At 34.2% G+C, this 19,380-nt stretch overlaps 2 protein-coding genes across 7 annotated transcripts in view; one reads left to right on the top strand and one right to left on the bottom strand.

Annotated features, from left to right (window-relative positions):
- Positions 1–10,580, bottom strand: part of Mettl25 (methyltransferase like 25) — a 96,423-nt gene extending 85,843 nt beyond the window's left edge. For all 6 annotated transcript variants that reach the window (XR_007108249.1, XR_007108248.1, XM_047548721.1 and 3 more), the window contains exons 1-2: positions 10,287–10,580; positions 1,233–1,397 (exon numbers count right to left, since the gene is read on the bottom strand). Coding sequence is in view for 4 of the 6 variants with exons in the window: in XM_047548721.1 (XP_047404677.1) it covers positions 1,233–1,397; positions 10,287–10,551 (430 nt within the window). In the remaining 2 variants the exon portion in view is untranslated. The remainder of the gene's footprint in view (positions 1–1,232; positions 1,398–10,286) is intronic.
- Positions 10,581–10,698: 118 nt separating this feature from the next.
- On the top strand, positions 10,699–19,074 carry Ccdc59 (coiled-coil domain containing 59). The gene is made up of 4 exons (XM_047548726.1): positions 10,699–10,891; positions 11,871–12,180; positions 14,723–14,822; positions 17,262–19,074. Exons 1-4 carry the CDS (start codon positions 10,738–10,740, stop codon positions 17,421–17,423), a joined length of 726 nt encoding a protein of 241 aa, XP_047404682.1. The 5' UTR covers positions 10,699–10,737; the 3' UTR covers positions 17,424–19,074.
- The last annotated feature ends 306 nt before the right edge of the window (positions 19,075–19,380 follow it).

The raw sequence follows: 19,380 nt of genomic DNA, 5'->3' as shown, positions 1-19,380 counted from the left end.
ACTCCAGTGGACTCATTTTTAACAAGTGAGTAAAACTTATTTTCATGAGTAGTGGGACAAAATTACTCGTGCCCCGTTGTATCATGAATGAGAAAGGAATTACGTAAGTAGTCTTCGTGTAAAAAATGCATAACCTGAATCTAATCACAGGGAAATAATCAAACAGACCAGTCTATATAAGTCAAAAGTATCAGGGTCAGGAAAAACAAAAGGCAGGTTGAAGAACTATTCTACACTGAAGAGATTAAACATAAAACTAAATACCACACATAAGCCTGGACTGATTCCTATATTAAGGAAAAAAATTGGTCATAAAAATATTTTTAAGAAATGTTAAGAGAAACTTGAATATAAACTGCTTATTAGACAGTATTACTGTAGCAATGTTAAATTCCTGAGTGTGTTAATTTGTTATGAGATGTTTAGGAAATGTCCTTGTTCTTGCAAGATATATACTGAAATACTTGAAAGTGTTAATGTTCAAAGGATTCAGATAAAAGTATGTGTGTAAAGAACTCCAACAAATGTGAGGAAGTTTTAACTAGGTGAAAATTACACAGGGTTCACTACTATTCTTGCAACCTTTTGTAGGTCTGGAAATTTTCAAAATAAAAAGGTGGGGAAATAATAAGGATCAAATGAGATAACAGTTTGGAGCTTTGTGGACAGTAAGTGTGGCTGTAATTCATTATTTTATTATTACCATAATAATAATTAAAATTGGTTCCTACCTCAACATCAGACTGTTTTAAAAAAAATCAGTCATCTGATCTCTATCTGAATAGGAGCATATAAGTCATTCATATTTAATATAATTATTTAATCAAGTGAGTTTTAATCTACTATGCTGCCATTTGGTTTTTAATTTGTGCCATCCCTACTTTCTCACACTCAGATTTCTCCCCCATATCCCCAACCACAGCCCACTTATCCCACCCTCTTCCTAAAGAACCAGCCATAGCAACCAGTAGCCCACTGCAATGAAAATAAATAGAAGAATTTTACAATTTGTACTATTCCACTGCAATCAATGTTTGAGGGGCAGGCACTAACGAGATAGGGGCTAAAGTAAGAAAAAAATTCTGTTTAATATGATACAAAAGAAAATGAATTCTTCTATGTGTAAGTTAATTTATCATGACTTATAAGGTCTAAAAATAGAAGAATAGGCTGGAAAGATAATAATATCTTCTAAATATCTAAAACACATGTACACACATAAACACACATACCAGTCCTCTGTTTTTTATTTCCTTGAAGAGCTACAAGCAACTGTTCAAAAGGAGTACATATTCCCAAGTTCTGTACAGAATAATATTTTGCAGCCAGAGCAAAGGCTTCCACACTCACTAACTTCCGAGAAGTTTCACAAAATGTTTTTGGAAAATCACTAACACCTAAAAAAATCAGGATAAAAAAAGAAACATTAGCAATAATTAAATAATTCATAACTAATCAGTATGAGATTTTAAAATGATAAATGTTAGATTTTTATAGCAAATTACAATATTTTTGTTTTAGTATGAATTTTGGCAATATCTCTAAAAGTTCCGTTTATATTTGTTATTTAAGCTATTTGTAACATCCAGTTTTAACGTTTTACTCAATTACATATTTAAATGTCAAATTAAATTTTTGCTTGTTTCAAGAGCTAAAAAAAAAAAAAAAAAAGACTGAAATCTTAACAGTAAGATAGTTATCCAACTTATGAATTGTCCTTTCAGGAATTCAATCCTTATAACACTATTAACTTCCTATCCACATTGCCTATAGAACAATGTAATAACCCCCGTGGTATGAATGTTACAGTAAAACTGTTCCATAGACTCACTTGTTTATGTATGTGTGTGTGTAGGGGGGTATAGGTATGTGCTTAAGGTGTTGTCAGTCGGATAATTCTAAAACGAATCAGGTTATGATCTGGTGAAACAGTTCACTTTCCTTCACGGTCAGTTTGAAACCACATATTCTCTAAGTTTAGTATAGTAACTGTTGATAGTTTCCAAAGGCTCACGAATTCAAAACAATATGGGAAGGTAGTACACTACTTACAAATATCAGTGACCCTCTGTGTAGAAGGAGTGTGTATAAATACCCTATTAAACTCAGGTATAGCAACATCTTGCTTGAGTGAAATACATCATTTTAGGCAGAAGATTTAAGAAAATCAGAAGAACTTTCCCTAGCTCTGTGATTTGTGAAGATGGAACTTATCTCAACCTGAGTCCCTTAGTGACTATGACAAGGTCAGCGGTACTGTCAAACTATAATGGACATGTATGAAAAGTACATTGCATTGCTTTCCGTCACTGAGGTTTTAGGTTTACTACTATTGCATAACCCTGCCTATCCTGATGGATATATAAAGGCACACTGATAGATTTGCTTAATCTTACTTTTCTATGGTCATTTTTAAGTCAAGTCAATTTATTTAAGAGGATTAAAAAAAAAAGGCATTCCAATTTATCTGTAGTAGTTCAAAATAACTCTAGACAGAGGAGTCAAAGTAAGTCCATTTGCTGCTAATTATTTTTTTAAAAACTGACACAACAAAACAAAAACCCCATCCAGTGGTAAAATAAAATATGTAAAATGCTCACCTTATGAAAGCATGGTACAATCTATATACCACTGAAGTCTTCTCTAGCATAGCTGATCCTCACAGTTACTTACAAAATTATAAAAATCCACCTAAACACAAAGAATAACGAAGCTATTTGACAAGACCTGAAAGCAAGATAACTGATGTACGTTTATAGAATTCTAAATAAAAAAAAATATTTAAACTATTATCTTTTTAAAGCTAATATCTCTTAAGTAGATGGTGGCAATGTTTACCAAATTAATAGAAAACTGGCAGGGAAATGCAACTTCTATTTTTGAATCAATGAAAAAAAGACAAGATTTCAAAATTACTACAGTGAATTTATTTAAGAAATATTTTATGTATTATATGAAGTTCTTTGGACATTTTACATACTGAACTTACTGATGAAGCCAAAAGTAATAAAATCCACATCAAAATATTTAGGCATGATACAGAGGGGAAAACTCAGTCAACTATTAAGTGAAATATTCAGGTTTAAGAGCAGTCTCAACATCCCCAGGTTCCAGGGCAGCAATTTCTTAGAGTGTGATAGAATAAGAGTATTAAATCTCAATGTGCAAAGGGACTATTATAAAAGTCAGTTATTGGACAATGTTGCCAACAGAAAGAAATGTGATGTTTCTGTTGGAAAACTAAAGGTTCAAATCAACTTAACTATCCTACTGAAAATATTTGAAAAAATTCCAATCAAACCTGAATTAAATGTTGTTAATTTATTTTTAAAAATAGCCTACCACACAAACCATTACTTCAGAAGTTTTGGAGGTCTGAATTACAATGATAATAATTTTCAACAATGATTAACTTTTAAAAGACCAGTGTTCTGATACAGTCCAAAAGTTTATCTCATTAGGCTTAACACCATTTTACTCAGGTCGGAATTCCATGAATAAAATATTTTTGAATTATGGAACTGTATTTGCTATACAAATTTTGTTTTCAAGTGATTCAGCCCACCTATAACTTCTATGACTTGCTGGTTTTAGAGATTCAAAGAAAGAGATGTCAATGATCTTGTCTTTACTTCTGTCTCTGAAACAGTATGTGAAAAGTTAGTTATAAGGCAATGATAATAGTGTCAAGAGTACGCACAGTACTTCTTTGGGTACCTGTATAATCAGTTTGGGATTGGCACCTAGTAAAACAGAAACAGTATTACTTATATTCAGCTAATTCTTAGATTTTTTTTTTTTCTTTTTGTACAGGGAAAACTCTGTTGTTAAATTTGTTGCCCAATGTACCCGTATATTATGTGGCTTGATTATTTTGCCCATAACACCCTCTACTGGAAGTTCCTGTTCTGCTTCATTATATGCTTTTCTTGTCTTTAAATATTCTCATTTCTCATGTAATCTATTATTTCACAGAAGTTTCTAAGATAAGTTGTATGATAGTTGTTATAAGACAGGTTAGTTGAGTGAGAAGCGTGGGGAGGGTGGTATTTTCTATAACTATGAAACTAGACTATCTTTTTTTATATCAGAGATCAATGTATAAGGGAAGATAGAAAAGTCATTCATACATATATTATGAAGGTCTTCAGGCAGACAAATTCATAATAAAATTTCAAAACTAAAAATACAATGAATGTACATTTACAATTAATAGTAAAAACAAAGTTTCAAAAATAAATGTCTCTTACTTGAATGTTATGAAATACTAAGGAAGATGACACCCATCAGGGTTCACAGTAATTCTTCACTATTATTGCTAGCATTTACTGCATATATGCTATGTGCCAAGTACTATGCCAAACACTTTACCTTTCATAAGACAGTTTTCTAAGCTAGTTAATTAGATAATGCTTTTATCTCCATTTACAGAGAAAAACACAGACATAGGGAAGCGGTAATTGATTCAAATTTGCACAGATACTAAGTGGCAGGGCATGTAAACTGAGGCAGTCTTGAGTAAAGACCTTGCTCTTAATTTCCACATTCTATTATCATGTCACAGTAATAAGTATAGTGGACAACAAAGGAAATCAGGCAAAATAGCAGTTAAACAAAAAAAGCATTAGGCGAACCTGTCAGAATTAGGTTTGGCAATAATTTCCTCCTGTACAGTTTATAATATGATAATATCTTAAAAGTATTTTGTACTCTATCTTCATAAACACTTTCTTCATTCCCCTTTACATTTTTCTCTCCACAAGAGTGCTCTAAAAGTTTCCAGAAATTGAGAAGTAATTTTTACATGTAAAATAATTGTTAAGTCTCTGAAAGGGGAATAAAAATCTTTTCATAAGATTTTACTGTGGTATCTGTTTCTAGAGACAAAATACTGCTACAAGTCAACTGTAAAGCAAGTACTTTGCACACAGCATGAATGAATGAACAATGAATGCCTGCATGCATGAATGACAGCAATATTTCAATACACTTACTATTGTAGCATCATCAGCTACAGAAAGAGAAACGAATTCTCCTAAAACTCTGTGGATGTAATCACTGAGGTCACTACGAGGACTTCAAAAGCACCACTGAGCCTGTTAGAGAAGCATAAAATCTCATTTCAGCCCAAATATTTATAACCGTAGGGTAAGGTGAGAGAGATTTAGAACATTTAGAATGTGATATAAGATAAAATGCAATTATGTATTAAAATTTGTGTTACAGGAGTGAGGGGAAACCCAATAATCACACAGCCTGTGGATCAGAATTTCAAGAAACCAACAGTGCCTTCTTCACAATAATCTTCAAAAGGACACAAATATTATCTATTAATTTCTACACAAATGTCCTAAAGATTTCTTCAGTTCAAAGGTTCAGACCAAACTGAAAGTTCTCAGATTCCCATCTTTCTCTTCTCCTATTTCCTGTTTTAAGAGCATTTCCATTCAGTGCCAAAATTAAAACTCTTTACATTATCTTAAATATTTCTTGTGCCCTCAATGCACACATCCAGCCACCCCACCATCTGGATGTAAAAATGTCTTTCATTTGGAAACCTCCTCCCTCTATCACTGCTGTGGTTCAAAGCCTATTAACTCTCATCAGTGCTACTGCAATGGCTTCATAGTTTTTATTTTCCTTATTGATTAAAGTTCCACAGCACAATGCTTTCTAAAATAAACATTTACTTTTATTCAAATTTAAGCTTTTCTTTTCTTTTTTCTTTTAGTACTGGCGATTGAATCCAGGGGCACTTAAGCACAGAGTCTCATTCCCAGCTCTTTTTTGTATTTTATTTAGAGACAGGGTTTCACTGAGTTGCTTAGGGCCTTGCTAATTTGCTGAGACTGGCTTTGAACTCAAGATTCTCCTGCCTCAGTCTCCTGAGCCTCTAGGATTACAGGTTAGGCATTTTAAGGTTTTGGCTTCTATTAACAGTTGACTTGTGACTTCAATCTTTAATAACTGTTTAATAAAGTTTAATTTAATAAAAGCTAAAATGTGTCTTATCAATTTTTGAAAATTAAAGATAGGATTAGCTACATTTTATAAATGTTTATCTATCTTCCTATAATCTACCAAGGGAAAAAACAGAATATATCCTGTTGCTTTTAAAAGAAATTAATATCACCCAATTATGTGCTAGGAAACTTTTTGATTAAGTTATTATAGCTTAATTTACTGTTGCATATGAAATTTAAAAAAGGTTACTTAAACATTTAAACCATGCTTTTGGAAGGAATAAGAAATAATTAACAAGGAAATCATAGTCATGACTGTACTGCACCAATATCAACATCACATTGACTGGATAAGTTCATTTAATCATGCCCAAAGCATTTAATTATATTTATAAAAATGACATTAAATATATACTATAGTATTTTAACTCCATCAGATTCTTTTCTCTTGAGGGGAACGAAATATTCAAAGAAACAAATTTAGACTTTTATTTGATAAATAAAAAGACAAACAAGTTAAAAAGTAAGTTAAATCAGGGGTACCTACTATGTAAAAAGTTGTCATGGAAGATTATTATGGTTTCCAATAAAATGACACTAAAATTCTTAAGGACATGAAGAAGAATAGAATAATAAAGGACGAACAGCTTGACTTGTGGGATATGGGACCAGAATTTTGTGTAGGGAAATTTTTAAAAATTAATTCAGAAAGCAATACAACAATTGACACACACATTTTCAATCTTAAAGATTAAAAAATGGTTGAGCATTTATTTGGAAAATGAAACCAACTAATTTTAGATAAGAGCACTGTCACACAGTTGAAATTAAATCATAATTATATATATACATATATATAAAAAAATCAAAAAGCACTTCAAGAGCAATACTCAAGAGCACAGAATTTTTACATATTACTTGATCTAAAAAAAGTATAGTAATTTAATTACCAGATCACATGAAAGAAGAAGAAACCAGAATAAAAGTCTCCTAAAAAGGAATATTTTATCTTTTCATTTTGTTTTATGCAATTGTTGACAGTCTTTTTCTCACCTATAGGGATGTTAAGTTTTTGAACAAAGAGATTATACCTTGTTCACTACTGTATTCACAACACCTAGCTCACCATTCTACTCAGAAAATATTAAGTAATTTTTGCAAAAATAAAAATAATCAGGCACACTTGGGTTGGAAGGCTTAGAGACTACTGACATATTCTTAGCTCTATGAATGACAACGTAAGTTTTGAAGAATAATGACCCTACAGAAGTCGCAGAAGAGAGGCTCAAGGATTGCCTACCAATTCCTCTCAAATAGCAATAAGCTTAAATTCAGCCATTTCTAGTTCTTACTGACTTAGCATATTGCCCAGAGCTGTAATAATTTACACTACGCTAAAAAGAAATCTGAACTAATATTAAAAAATCAAGTTGGTAGGTGGATTATGAGGCTGGGGAGGCATAAAATATGACTCAAATATGTCTACTTGGACTTGAACATCTTTGTTTCTGCTTCTCCTTAAACACACTGTACCTGTTCCCATTTGAACACTCTATCTCACAATCTGGATTTCTCACCCTCCGCTATTATCATGGTTCTTTTTTCTCCTTAGTTACATCTTTTACTCCTGAGTTAACTTCAATGAGGTCTTGCCAGGACAACCTACTTAAAATGCAAACATATCTTCCTCTTCTGTCTCCCCTCATTTACTTTGTCTCTCCAGCACTTAAAAAATTTTTTTTGGAGGGAGGGGGGTCTATTTCATCCCTTTACAATCCTCTAATTTCTAGAAAAGTACTTGGCACACAGATGACATTTGGGAAATGTTTACTGACTGAAGTAATAAATGAACTTCCCCAAAATCACAGAACTGGTAAATGACAGAAATGGAATTTCAACTCTGACTCCAAAATTTACAAATTTCACAGCTACTTTATAATGTCCATAATAACTGACAATTGTTTAATTAAAAAAATCTAGTCAAATGATCCTAATTCTCCTCTCTGACACAAATAATTGGCCTCGTATAATAGGGAAATACCCATCTTTCCATCACCCAAAATTGAGATTCCTTACAATGCAGATTATTAAAACTCACTTTTTAAATACTACAAGTGGCTGAACAGTTGTATAATTGAATATTTTGTATAAAAAAGTATTAGATCTATAGATATTTCAAAAGTTAACAATCTTCTCTAGATTCCATTGCTGTTGGATAGATTAAAAAAAAAAGTTTCTAAAGTTTTCCCAAAAGATGTCAGCATTTATTCTGACTTTCAAAAAACAAATATGTGGTGTTCTTCACTCATTCAATTAAGTCTCTCCAAATACCTATTAATCACCTACTCTCACCAGGATTATTCTAGGCCCTAGAGTTAAAGTAGTGAACAAAGCAATTCTCATTTCATGAAGGGGAAACACACAATAATTAAATAAAGTATTAGTACCATTAAATAATGATTTTGATAATAAATGCACTTGGTAATTAACTGCTAAGTAATTCAGAGTAAACTTTTAAATGGATATGAAGAGCTCAAACTCTAGAGTCAGAGGACACAGGTTTTAGTCTGAATTTTCCATTAAAAATTGTGTCCTTGGCAAATTAACTCAAGTTGCTATCCCACAAATGGAGGATAAAAGAACCCATCTTGCAAAGCTGATGTAAAGATTAAGAGAGAAAATACACGTGAAAGTACTTAGCACACTGCTGGATATATAATAAATATCAATTAATCCAATTATTATTAAGGTGCGGAAGACAATTCTTCCAATTGTAGGGAGACCGGGTTAAACCTATATGAAATTCCTGGACTTTATATCTAAAGGTGGTTTTTCTTTGGAAAGCTAACATGACTCATCAATCAATTCAATAAATATTCACTGAGTACTTAATGCATGCCTAGTAATTTCCTTGGTGCTGGGAATATATCAACTGGCAAGACAAACATGGTTCCTGCTATTTATGACTTTTAAGTTGTCATGTTATCATTAAATGCAGGATATTATCAGAGCAAACTGAAGAGATGCCTAACTTTCCAACAGTAAAAAGTGATTTCAAAGAACCAATATTTACCAAGTGCCATTATAAGGGGCCACTTCAGGGGTTCTTTGCATTTAGAAAATGCTTGATGAATGAAGTTCACTAGCAAGGCAGGGCTTAGAAAGTCTGGAAACAAAGTAGAAGAAATCCCAGGGGCTTCCGGTATTCTTTGGTCATTCTGTTTCTGAAACATAGATTCTGGTAGAATTTACAATACTCCAGCACAGGAAACTCCAGAGCCCACAAAAATTCATGGCTGCATTAATGAATATGCAAAATCTTCACTGCTACCATCCTAATTCAAATCAAGTCATCACTTTCCTACACTAGTCTCTCCTCTCTTTCTCTCTTTTTTAGTACCAGGGATTGAACCTAGGGGGTGCTTACCCACTGAAGCACATCCCCAGTCCTTTTTATTTTTTTTATTTTGAGACAGGGTCTCCCTAAGTTGCTTAAGGCCTGGTTCAGTTGTTGAGGCTCACTCTGAACTTGAACTCCTCCTGCCTCAGCCTCCTGAGCCGCGGGGATAGAGGCTTGCGCCACCGCGCGTGGCATGACATAGTTTCTTAACTAGTTTTTGCACCACTGTGTAGTTTATTCTTCAAAAAACCCTCAGAGTCAGCTTTTCAAATATATATATTAGACTAGGTCACCATGCTGCCTAAATGACTCCAAAGGTTTCCCACCACACATAAAATACCAAATCTCTCTAAGGCCCAGAAAGGTCTATGGGATCTGGCCTCTGCGTACGTCCATGACTGCACCTGCTGCTGCCCCCGCCAGGGTCCGGGATAATCTAGGCTGAGCTTCCCACGGTCTGAAATCCCCTTCCTGGGGCTCTTAACCGACCAGTATCTTCTCATCTTCCCATTAGGCAGGTTCTGCACACAATCGCTATTGCCTCATACTGTTTTTCTCTTCTACTTGGCCACCATCAACATCTGAAATCACCTTTTTTCTGTTAACTTTATTCACTGCCATGTTTCCACCTAGAATCTATAAACCCGGTGAGAGCACTGTTCCCTGGTTTCCCTCAAGTCAAAAAGTTGTTTATTACTAAACGAACGTCGCTTGTTTTCCTTAAATTATGGTAATCCGCAATACACCCTACTACAAAAAGGGATCGCAGAAGGGCGGTCGTAGTCCAGTCCTCAGTAACCTGATCCCGGTTTTCCCCGGGGTCGCCGCCGCTGCACTAGGCAAATGTGCTTCCACCAGGAGGCGAGCGGCGCAAACGGGCCCCTTGGCTCCTCCCTTCCCACCCCGCCTACGCCGTCATTCACCTGCTCGCGTCTCTGCTTCCACCAGGGGGCGCGCCTCCGAAAGCCGGGCCTCCGCCTCCGCCTCCGCCGTGGACCTTTTCAATGCCGCTAGCACAGTTTCGGGGGACAAGTCAACCAGCTCTTCCCACACGGACTGTGTGTAAAAGTCCACCGTGTGCGCATTGGAAATGGGCAGTGCGTCCCTCAGGAACCGCAGCAGTCCCTGTAACTTGGCATGCAGCATGGATAAGTCCTGGGTCGCCGGGAGAGGGCAAGCGGCGGCCATGACGCGCACCCTCCGGGGCTGTAGGTGGCGCAAACATGGCCGCGCGACTTCGGCTCTGACAAAAGTAGTGCAGGCCTGATCAGTAGAGTTCCGAGCCGGCCTTTAGTTTGGCGAGTGATTGGTTAGGCTTGGTGACGCCTTTTGGGAGCGTCAGTTGTGGCTGTCGGTCGACGGAATTGGTTCACTATGGCGCCCGTGAGGCCGGCAGCGAGGTTGAGAACTGGTGGTTTGGGGCCGCGTGTGGAGGGGGTTTCACCTGCCGGATGCAGGAATAAGAATGTGAAACAGAGGACCTGGCGGCCTAACTATCCTCAGGCTTTCTCGGGAAGCGTTCGCGAGGGTACGTAAGAAGACAGCCATTTAGAAGTCCTCAGGCCTACCAAGTCCCGGGATGCGCGACCCGCCTAAGCTTGAAAGGAGGTTTTAGGAACCAGACCGGGTCCTGCTGGGGGCAGAGGAAGCCTTTCCTAAAACCGCCAAACCGTGAGCTTCCCAGAGCTCTGGATGGGAAGATGAGGGAACTGTTGATCATCTTAAATCTGGTTAAAATACCTCCTTCGAAGTAACACCATTCATCATGAGAACTCTTCCTCTATTGCCCTAAGCAGAGAGCGTCTAGAGGTCCACTTGGGTGTATGTTAGGTATATACTTTTGTACCTGTATTATGGTAGAGGATGAAGAGGAGGATAGGGCTAGAAATAGTCTCTAAACTTTACTGATTACAAATTACCAGTAGCCATTCGCATTTCACGGTCTTCTTTTCCTTCGTTTTTTTTCTTTTTTCTTTTTTTCCTTGGTGTTAGGTCCCTCAGAGTCCATTCTGAATGCCTAACTGTAAAATAAGTTCAGCCTTCTGATAATTGCTAGTTGTTCAGAAAGGCATACACTGTCCTTTTTTCTTTGAGTTGCATTATTTTCGACAATACGTTATGTAGTAAGTTTCTCTAAGGTAAAAAGATAGATGTGTTTATTTCTAAGTATTCGTTGAAGGTCCTGATTATGTTAGATGAACTAAAGAAATTTGGTTTTGATTTGTGAGTAGTTATAAATTCAAGTTTGCAAGTCTGAACTGGTCAGTTTTTGAGATTTTTAGGTGGTTGTATGACAAATGTCTGCCTAATCTTTTTGCAGAGGGTCAACCTGCTGTTCAGCCCCTCTGCTTAAATTTGTTGCCAAATTTAAAATAATTTTTAAAGAAACAAATAATTGTAACATTTGAATGTAATGTATAAAGGTTTTCATTTTTAATTAACAGCTTTATCTTTTCATTCAATTTATGTTTTGTGAAAGTAATCATTGCTGATATCCTTCAATGTAGGACAAGGCTTTGCATTTCGGAGAAAACTGAAGATTCAGAAACATTACAAGAAATTGCTATGGAAGAAAAAGAGGGCTCAAACTTCACAGGAATCCCAATTCACAGATCACTACCCAGATCACCTAAAACATCTTTATTTAGCTGAGGAAGAAAGACTCAAGAAGGAACTGAGGAAAGTTAAACAGCCTTTGTCAGAAGAACAAGTTGATCAGCCTTTGCCTGAAAAAGAGTGTAGCATAGACCAGACTTTGTCTGAAGACCAATATAGTGTTCATCAGCCTCAACCAGAACAGTGCAGCAAAACAGAAAAGTATGTATGTTCTTCTGAAATCTTTTATTTTAAATGTAAGTAGTATTTTATGACCGGTATTATAGGATAGTTTATATAGGAATTGGGATATTTTTTATTTAACACATTTTAGAAGTCAAGGTGTAAGTAGGTAAGGATATTTTCAGGGGATAATTCTTTTTAACTTTAAATGACTGGATTAGACAAGGTTAGCATAAATGAAAGAGTGATGAAATTAAAATTAGGATATCTGAGTTTTGGCTTTCTGTCTTATGTATGTGTAACTTACTTGGACCATAGTTAACTCCTATTTCTAATATTTTTAAGTAATATTTGGGAATTATTCTAAGTGTGGTTGATAACGGCTGAGATTTTGGAGCCAGGGTTAGCATATGTTTCATAGTGTCTCTAAAATGCAAAGGATAATAGTATGTAATTGAGAGTCACCATGGTGCACAACTCGTGTGGATCATAGTGAGGTGAATGGTATTAGTATTTCGTGACATGTGATGACAGAATTAATTTATATCAGGCATTTAAAAAGGTGTATAACACAGGGTAAGGGCTTATAAGTGTGAACTACTACTACTGCTGTTACTAATCTGAATTTTCTTCAGAGGATAGGAAATGGGTTATAATTAAAAAACAAATGACTTGGCTCCACAAAAAATTTGGTATTGTAAGAGCTAACTTATAAAACTGTTTCTCCATATGTTTCAGGTAAAAGCATACTAAAAATCTAAACTTGCAAAGAAGTCTGGTAATACTTGAGACCATTTTTTCTTTTAATGCGAATTATTTGTGCTAAAGTTAATATACACTAGGACTATAGAAAAATAGTGTAGTTGGGGATAAAGGCATAGACACTAAAAGTTCTGTTTTTTTCAGTAGACTTGTCTGTCATATTACACAATGGAGTTGTTCAGTAAAAAATTGTTCAGCAAAAAAGTAAGCTCTAGCACTATAGATTCAAGTTATTTCCAGTGATGTTTGAAGTGAGGAGAATTAAATCATGAGTCAAGTTAAGAAAAAAATGCTTTTTATTTTGAGGTGAAAACAAAACAAAAAAAAGTGAAGAAGCTAAATAAACTTGTCAAAATGGGAGAATTGGGGAAATGGAAGGACAGCTAAGTCAGCAGAGGAAAGTTGTGAGAAATAGGGATTAGCCAACTGTCAAATCCTATAAGGTCTAAGGAAAACAGAACTGAGAACAGATTTTTAGGTTTGTGGCCTAGGCAATTTTTGGTGACTGGTGAGATACTCAATAGATAACCTGGATTAAGCATTCAGCGACACATACACATGTCATCTGAAGCCATGGTCATGGATCTAACTGCTTAAAGACAAAGAATGGAAACTAAAAAGAGAACCACCTTGGGGGAAAATTAGGTGTAAGGAAAAGAAAAAGGCTCTAACATGACAAAGAAGAAGTAATTAGAAAGGATCAGAAGAAGTCACCCAAACTAATAGAGTAGAATTTTTAAAATTAGTGAATAGTCGATTAAGAGAGACCAAAAAGACCCATTGATGAATCTTGAGTAGGAGGGCATCACTGTCTTGGCCTGGGTAGTTTAATTGGAGTGGTGGATAAGAAGTGAGATATCAGAAAGGTAACAAGTAAATGGGAAGTGACAATCATAGTCTATGCTTTATTCTTTCTAGGAACTTGTCTTTGAAAATTTAGGGGAAAAAATAAGGAGCTAAAAAAGGACATACACTCTGATAATGGATAATGAATGTATTTATTATTTACATTAACAAGGGAGCAACAGAAAAATGTTTTATTGTAGTGGTGGTGTGAAGATAGTAGTAAGTTGAGAGACAAAGGAAAGAAAGATTACTACTTAGTAAGGTATCCTAAGAAATAATTGATATCCCAGGTGGTTGGATTAGCCTTGGCAGGAGGAACACTTTCAAAGAAGTGATACTGCTTTAAGATAGAATTCTAAATGGAAACTAAGTCCAAGGCATGGTAGTGAATGAAATAGAAGAGAGACAAGGTCAAAGAACTTTGATATTTAATCTTTTTTTTTTTTGGGGGGGGGTGCTGGGTGTCGAACCCAGGGCCTTGTGCTCACAAGGCAAGCACTCTACCAACTGAGCTATCTCCCTAGCCCTGAACTTTGATATTTAAGTTTCTTCATACCAGCAACTTCTATAATGTCTTTCAACATAATGTATATTTTCAGTCTGTCTTTAAAATTTTGTTAACATTTTAGGATCTTTCAAAGCTTTCTGTATTTTCCATGGTGGAATATTTCCAAGAATTTCCATTTACCCCCCTGTAATTGATCCATAGTCTTAAAAGCTGCCAGTATGTTTTTAGTATCTTATTAATTATTAATATGTAATAATATTGTCTCAATATGCATTAGTGAGATTAAGATATTAGAGTTAAGGAGTGAATGGGAATGACAGTCTATTTCTATTCTTTCTAGAAACTTGACTATGAAAAGTTAGGGGGAAAGATTATATATAAATGTATATTTGATACAATTGCATCATAATTTTGGTTAAGTCATTTTTAAAACCTGTGATTTTTGTCTTAATTTATCTTGCGAAGTTCTGTGACTGTTCCAAAAAAGAATAAAAAGAAAACATCAAATCAAAAAGCACTAGAAGAATATGAACAGATACAAGCCAAACGTGCTGCCAAGAAACAAGTAAGTTATAGTTTTAAAATACTTGGGTACATTTTCCCTTATTTACCTGGAATGTATATGTAAACTATGATTCTTGGGGTTGGACACATAGCATTCTCTCTATAAATTTATATATATTTTCCTTTCTCTCTTTCTCTTTCTTTTCTTTTCTTTTCTTTCTTTTTCTTTCTTTTTTTGGTACTGGGATTGAAACCAGGGGTTCTCTACCACTGAGCTACATCCCAGCCCTTTTTTATTTTAAGACAAGTTCTCATGGCTAGTCTTAAACTTGTTATCCTCTTGCCTCTGCCTCCCAACTGTAAATATTTCTTGAATGATAGAATTGCATCATGTTCTCATACATTGGTTATTTTATATTGTCTCAAGAAATACTGCTAGGTCAAGAATAGGATTTTAAAGATACTGTTTATAGGTTAATAATATGAACACTTGGGATAATGATCCAGGAGCTGGCATATTTAACCAATACCTCAAGAGATTCTTGAGTGTAATAAATTTTAGAACCACTGACCTACATAATATGAATGATATTCATAATCTTGCAATAAAGCAAGTAAAAACCAGAGGGGAGGTGTTAGAATAAAATATTGAGAGTTGATTTTGCCAACCAAAAAACCCACTATTTTGTATAATCTTTATTTTTATTTTTTTTGTTACCTACTTTATCTTAGCAGAAAGTTGCTACTCAGTTATCATTCAGAAAATGAGAATTTTAATAACCTTTTCCAAAGAGTAAAACAATTATCTTTAACTTCAACAAAATTTTCATAGTATAGAGGCTGTGGTTAGATCAATTGCCTTTTTCTTTTTGATTTAAAATAAATACCTGTAGCTAAGAAAACAGATTTAACAATGGCAGACCAGGATGAAGCAGAAATATCTCTGGAAATACTGGACCCTTGTGCTTTTTTCTAAGCATCTACTTAGAAACAGTGTATCAGATAAAGCATACTAAATGTAAAACATTTAGTATACTTAAAATTTTTCCTTTATATAGAACAAGGGCTTTGTATCATGAAATTAGCCATTTCTTAGAACTTGTAGATTTCAAATTTTAAAGCCAATACTGTTACACATGAGAAATTAAGAATGTTAAATACAGACCCATAATTGATGGTAAGGATATTAAAATATATATATTTTGCTTAGAGAAACTCCATGGGGGTAAACTAGACTCCATATACCTAAATTTACAAATATGTTTAAAATCTTTAAGTGCTTATAGAAGTAAATGAAATGCCATATAAAAATTAATTTTAAGTGATATAATGTAGTATATTGGAAACTTACCATATCTGGATATGAGAGTCAGCTCTACCCCTTGTCAGAGAGCTTGCCCTGTCAGAAATCCCTAGCTCAGTTCCTCATCTGTAATATAAACATAATAAACTAGCATCAAAAGTTTTATTTGTAATTTTGTGGGAGTGGTCTTCTGGATAGTGAACCCAGAAGTAAATTGCCACCATGCTACCTTCTCAGGCCTTTTTTTTTTACTTGTTATTTTCAGACAAGTCTCACTAAGTTGCTATGGTCTCCCTAAATTGTTGAGGCTGTTCTTAAACTTGGAATCCTCCTGCCTTAGCCTCTTGAGTCACTAGGATTACAGGTGTGTGCCACTGTACCCAGCTATTTAAAAGCTTTAAAAGAATGGCATGTACTGTGGTTTCACATAATTATGAGAGAGTACTTTGTTAATTATGAGTAAATATAAATACTATATTTGTGTAATGTGTCATTTTTTGGCTATGTGCATCACAGGAGAAATTGGAAATTGGTGCACATATTACATTATTTAAGAACTTCTTTTCAACTTTTATATTTAAGTTAGCAAGAGTATTATAGTACATTTTGAGTAGTGGCTTTTTAGGACCATTTAAAACTTTGATTTTTTTTTTTTTTCTTTATACTCAAACTTGAATATTTGTTTTAGCATACAAAAGAACTCTAGTTCTTAAGTGGTCAAAATCATAATGTCTAACACATATATAGAAAGTAGTCAATAAATTTTTTGAAATTAAACTGCAAAATAGATGACAAAAGGAATACTAGATACAAGTTTTTGGAAATGAAGTTTTTAGTGTTATGTGAAAAATTACACTAGATAACCTTTAAAGTCTCCTCTAACTCTTCAGTGGATTTAATTGAGTAAATCAGTACATTGGTATGTGTATCTTCTCTCTTCTTTGACCTAATTTTATTTGCATATAAATATGTAAAATGGTTCAGTAGCTTTACATTATTCCATGTAATACCATGTATTTTTATGCTGTGAAGGCGAAGTATTATATACTGCTTCAATTTTGGGAACGTATTTACATCTTGCAGAATGTAAGAGACAAACCTGAAGAGTGTCTGCATGATGATAGCTATTTCAGGACCATTTCTAAATTATTTCTACTGCATGTGATTAGTGAATGTCACATATGTTAATAATTTCAGGAGTTCGAGAGGAGAAAAAAAGAGAGAGAAGAAGCTCAAAGACTCTACAAAAAGAAGAAAATGGAAGTGTTCAAAATATTGAGCAAAAAGACTAGAAAGGGCCAGCCAAACTTGAATTTGCAAATGGAGTATCTTCTTCAAAAAATACAAGAAAAAAGTTAAATCAGATATTTTTTTCTTAAGGAAAAATGATTGAAGGTTAAATATCTACTAAATTCTGCAAATATTTTTGTTCTTATAAAAGAAAATTTTCTATATATGCTATAGATTTTGTGATTTTATTTATTTTCCTCTGGAGGAAGGATGACCTGAAGAACTGAAAGAATCTTTTATTTGCGAAACATGCTCAAGCATGTACTGCTTTTGAATCATATGAAATTTGTGTGAAATAAAATGTTTTAAAAATAAGGGCATCAGCTTTCAATGAAGCATTTCAGGTACAAGTACATGTTTCAATTTAGTAATCACCTACTGAATATCGCTTTTAAATTCATTTTTATGAGAGGGAAGTCAGAGACTCCTTGGGAATGTTTAATATTTTTAAATTTTCTTTATTTGTTTTAAATTAAGTGTATGCTATAGGAGAATTTATTTTCCAGACACCTGAGAATAGGATACCTGGGTTATTTGAGCATATTGCCATCATAACAAGGTAGATTCAGTAAAACAGTTTGGCTTAAGAATTGAGTCTGATATTTATTAACAATCCCTTAAGTGCAAACACATAGCTTATTAATGTAAAATCTTTTAAATGATTATGGAAACCCCACAGGGTCACAGTAAGAATTAAGCTTTCTAGATCCCGTGGGAGCTATATCATGAGAGCATGGTCACCATGTAATCCTGTTGGTATAGTAAGCTGAGAGAAAATACAGCTGTTTCTATGCCTTGTCATTGCAACAAAATAAGAAAAGTTTTACTATAGTCATTGTAAGCAAAAAGATTGTACAAGAATAGTTGTAAAGCATTGTATGTTTTTAAATGATAGCAAATGCTGTCTAAAATTGTGTTAAGGTTTTAGGGAACCTCTATTCTCTGCTGATTTCTTCCTGCATTTGAAAGTACAATAGGGAATGCTTAGGAAACACTAAATTTATTTTCTATTGCATAGCAAAATAGTACTCAGAAATTTGCACTACAGTGTATTGTACTTAAGCAGACTGGAAAGACCACCAATATTTGGCTACATTGTAAAGACAATACATTATGATGCTTAGTAAAAGATGGCAGTGAACTTTAAAATCATTTCAAGTTTGTATTCCTCTAGATAGTTTAGTCATAAAACATGGAAGGAGATCTAGTCATTTTGAGAGATGAGTGAAAATTTCACTTTCACTTTTTTGTTGAGCAGCTACTATATGCAAAGTTTTATTTGGAGATATTCTTAAAAAAAAGATTATCTTACAGGGAATAAATGTCAATTGACATTATAAGGCAAAAAGTAAGCAGTATCAGATACAAAAGGTTCTAGTGAACTAGAAAATCACGTAAGGAACTTCATTAAAAGCATATCTAATGGCCCTACCCTCAAAGATTTGGACAATGTAGATGGGCTCCTCAAGTGATTTGCAGGTACACCTTACAAAGCATCAGGGCAGAACCTCTGGAAAGAGATTTCATTTGAAGAAATCAGGAAAAATTTAAGAAAATTTTAGAAAGGGAAAGAAAGCATTGAGTGTACTGAAAGAACAAAAAAATGTTTATGAAATATATTATTGCTAGTGGAATATAACACTTTGTGTCTATTCTGAATGTTATCTTCTGTAAGGAGACACCAATAATAACGCCAACAGTCATGAACTCCTTTCCCCTGCCCGTGTATGTGTTTATATATGTATAAATATAATTTTATATAAAATATTTTATATAAGAATATAATTGTAAAATTATAATTATAATATAATATATATATATATATCTTTTTTTTTTTTTTTTTTTAATGGAGCTTCACCATATTGCCCAGACTGTCCTCTTAACTCCTGGATTCAAGGAATCTTCCTGCCTCAGCCTCCCAAGTAACTTGGGTCTACAGGCACTTCCTGCAGCACTTGGTCTGTGTGTTCATACTCTTGATTACTATTGTCATACTGTGTATTATTTTTCAAAAATTGGCTCTATC

The sequence above is a fragment of the Sciurus carolinensis genome, chromosome 4, assembly GCF_902686445.1.
Source record: "Sciurus carolinensis chromosome 4, mSciCar1.2, whole genome shotgun sequence".
Lineage (NCBI taxonomy): Eukaryota > Metazoa > Chordata > Mammalia > Rodentia > Sciuridae > Sciurus > Sciurus carolinensis.
The sequence above is the reverse complement of the archived record's forward strand: the minus strand, read 5'-3'. Positions and strand labels throughout refer to the sequence as shown.

Coding starts and splice junctions, on each gene's coding strand:
- Ccdc59 (XM_047548726.1), top strand. CDS start 10,738: ATGGCGCCCGTGAGGCCGGCAGCGAGGTTGAGAACTGGTGGTTTGGGG. Junction 12,181..14,722: donor CAGTGCAGCAAAACAGAAAA/GTATGTATGTTC, acceptor TATCTTGCGAAG/TTCTGTGACTGTTCCAAAAA. Junction 14,823..17,261: donor AACGTGCTGCCAAGAAACAA/GTAAGTTATAGT, acceptor TAATAATTTCAG/GAGTTCGAGAGGAGAAAAAA.